Source organism: Aplysia californica, unplaced genomic scaffold, assembly GCF_000002075.1.
Source record: "Aplysia californica isolate F4 #8 unplaced genomic scaffold, AplCal3.0 scaffold00316, whole genome shotgun sequence".
NCBI lineage: Eukaryota > Metazoa > Mollusca > Gastropoda > Aplysiida > Aplysiidae > Aplysia > Aplysia californica.
The window spans coordinates 526,880-528,583 of record NW_004797586.1 but is presented as its reverse complement, the minus strand read 5'-3'; the positions used below and the strand labels follow the sequence as shown (position 1 = coordinate 528,583).

General features: G+C 42.1%; 1 protein-coding gene across 1 annotated transcript in view; it reads right to left on the bottom strand.

The window, feature by feature from the left end:
• Nucleotides 1–6: 6 nt before the first annotated feature.
• The window catches only part of LOC101863036 (stAR-related lipid transfer protein 6), a gene marked incomplete in the record, with an annotated part of 7,527 nt that continues 5,829 nt past the window's right edge, over nt 7–1,704 (bottom strand). The window contains 2 exon segments of the mRNA XM_013084766.2: nt 7–213; nt 1,353–1,449. Coding sequence (XP_012940220.1) covers nt 60–213; nt 1,353–1,449 — 251 coding nt within the window.

Below are 1,704 nucleotides of genomic sequence, written 5' to 3'. Positions count from 1 at the left end.
GAGCATGAGTTGCTCTTCCAATGAGCCCTATTTATGTGCGCTGTGGTGGACTGGGCTGATCACGCCATGAGGCCCTCCTGGCGTAAATATTTCTTCCAGTTCTGAAAGCCGCCGATGGCAACGCCAGGTAGGGTTGAGTCGATGATTGAGCGAGGTAGTCTTCCCTTCATATCCACCTCTTGGACAAATGTGATCTTCGAGTAACCTGGGCGCCTGATGAGACCAAATTATTTGGTTTGGTTAGAAGTTGAAGTTTGGTTCTTTCAGCTTGTTAAAAAAAATACTCTTCCCAACACAAATAAAAATATTTCTCATTATGTCAAAAGTGGTATTTGTAAGTGTTGTTTGGCACTTAGACACTACAATGACCACACATGTTAAACTCGGGTTCTTAGGACATGGTTGCATGAGAGGTTTGAGGGAAAACCTTACAAGCCAAAAGCTTGCAAATGAAAGGTTATCTCATTCCTCCGACTTGAATCTCCTCGGCTGTTTCTTTTGGATTTTTTAAAAGAGTCTACGGAAATAGCTCATAAACAATCAAACAATTGATGAGGTCAAAAAATCGATTCACAAACTTGACACAGGGTTATTCAAAACTACCAGAGACATATTCGAGCTTGTCTGGAAAGAATGTAATGGTCAACCCCTGAAGCACACCGTTCAAACAGCCCTTTCATCCAGTGCTAGACCTGCGACAGACATCGGCGATCATGGTTCTCCATTTATTCCTTTGTTCGGATGCTCTCATAAAAGCTACGTTTCCCTGATCTTTCCGAGTTACCCATTTGTTTAGGATCCTTAAGTATATTGTTCTGGGTCTACCCCTGCCTCGTTTGCCTTCAATTTGGCCAGTGAGAGCTAGATGTACAAGACCCTTAGATCTATGTCTATCCAGGTGTCCAAAAAACTGCATTTAGCCACTACCTTCCCTTTACCAATGTCAGTTTTGTTTAAAATAATATGTTCGCCAGTGCACGATTCAATGCACATGGTTGAATTTTAAGACGTTACAAAGACGGTTCATAAGAGTTCCACAACGCTGTTTCTTCGTTATAGGGCATAATTCAATGGATCGGGTAAATCCAGGAAGCTTTACAAACATCTCTTTTAAATCGGCGGTCCCTGTTAAAAAAACAACCAAAAAACCTGGAAATTGCAGTTTGCTATTTACAACTTGTAATGGAACCGAAAGTACTGTCATCTTCAAGGATGATCCCCTCCCACCCTCCCACAACAAAAAAGGGGTAACATTGACGGAATATGAGGATCCGTATTCGTTCTGCTAATTAATGCATATTATACAATAAACGTATCCCTGTTCACATAACAAAATTCCGTAATGTTCTTACGCTGGATCTTCTTCCACTCTCATGGACATGCAGCCGGTGACACCTCGGACAAATTTATCTTTGGATGGGATCGCAGGATAGTCTTCAACACTGCCACCTGCGGGGCCAAAATAAGAGGGCAATTTGTGAGTGAACAAATCATTATGAGGATTATATGTTTTTAATGCAATTACCCTAGATCTTTGTTCAAAGAGCAACGGATCTCTTTCCCACTGAAGGTTCTAGAGTTGTTGTCGCTGCACTCTGTTCCATTTGTTGAACTTTCACCCTCATCTCTACGTCACGACATGTGCCGCTGCCGGTTTCATAAGCGCACGTGCACAAATAGGCGCATGCGCTTGCAATATATATA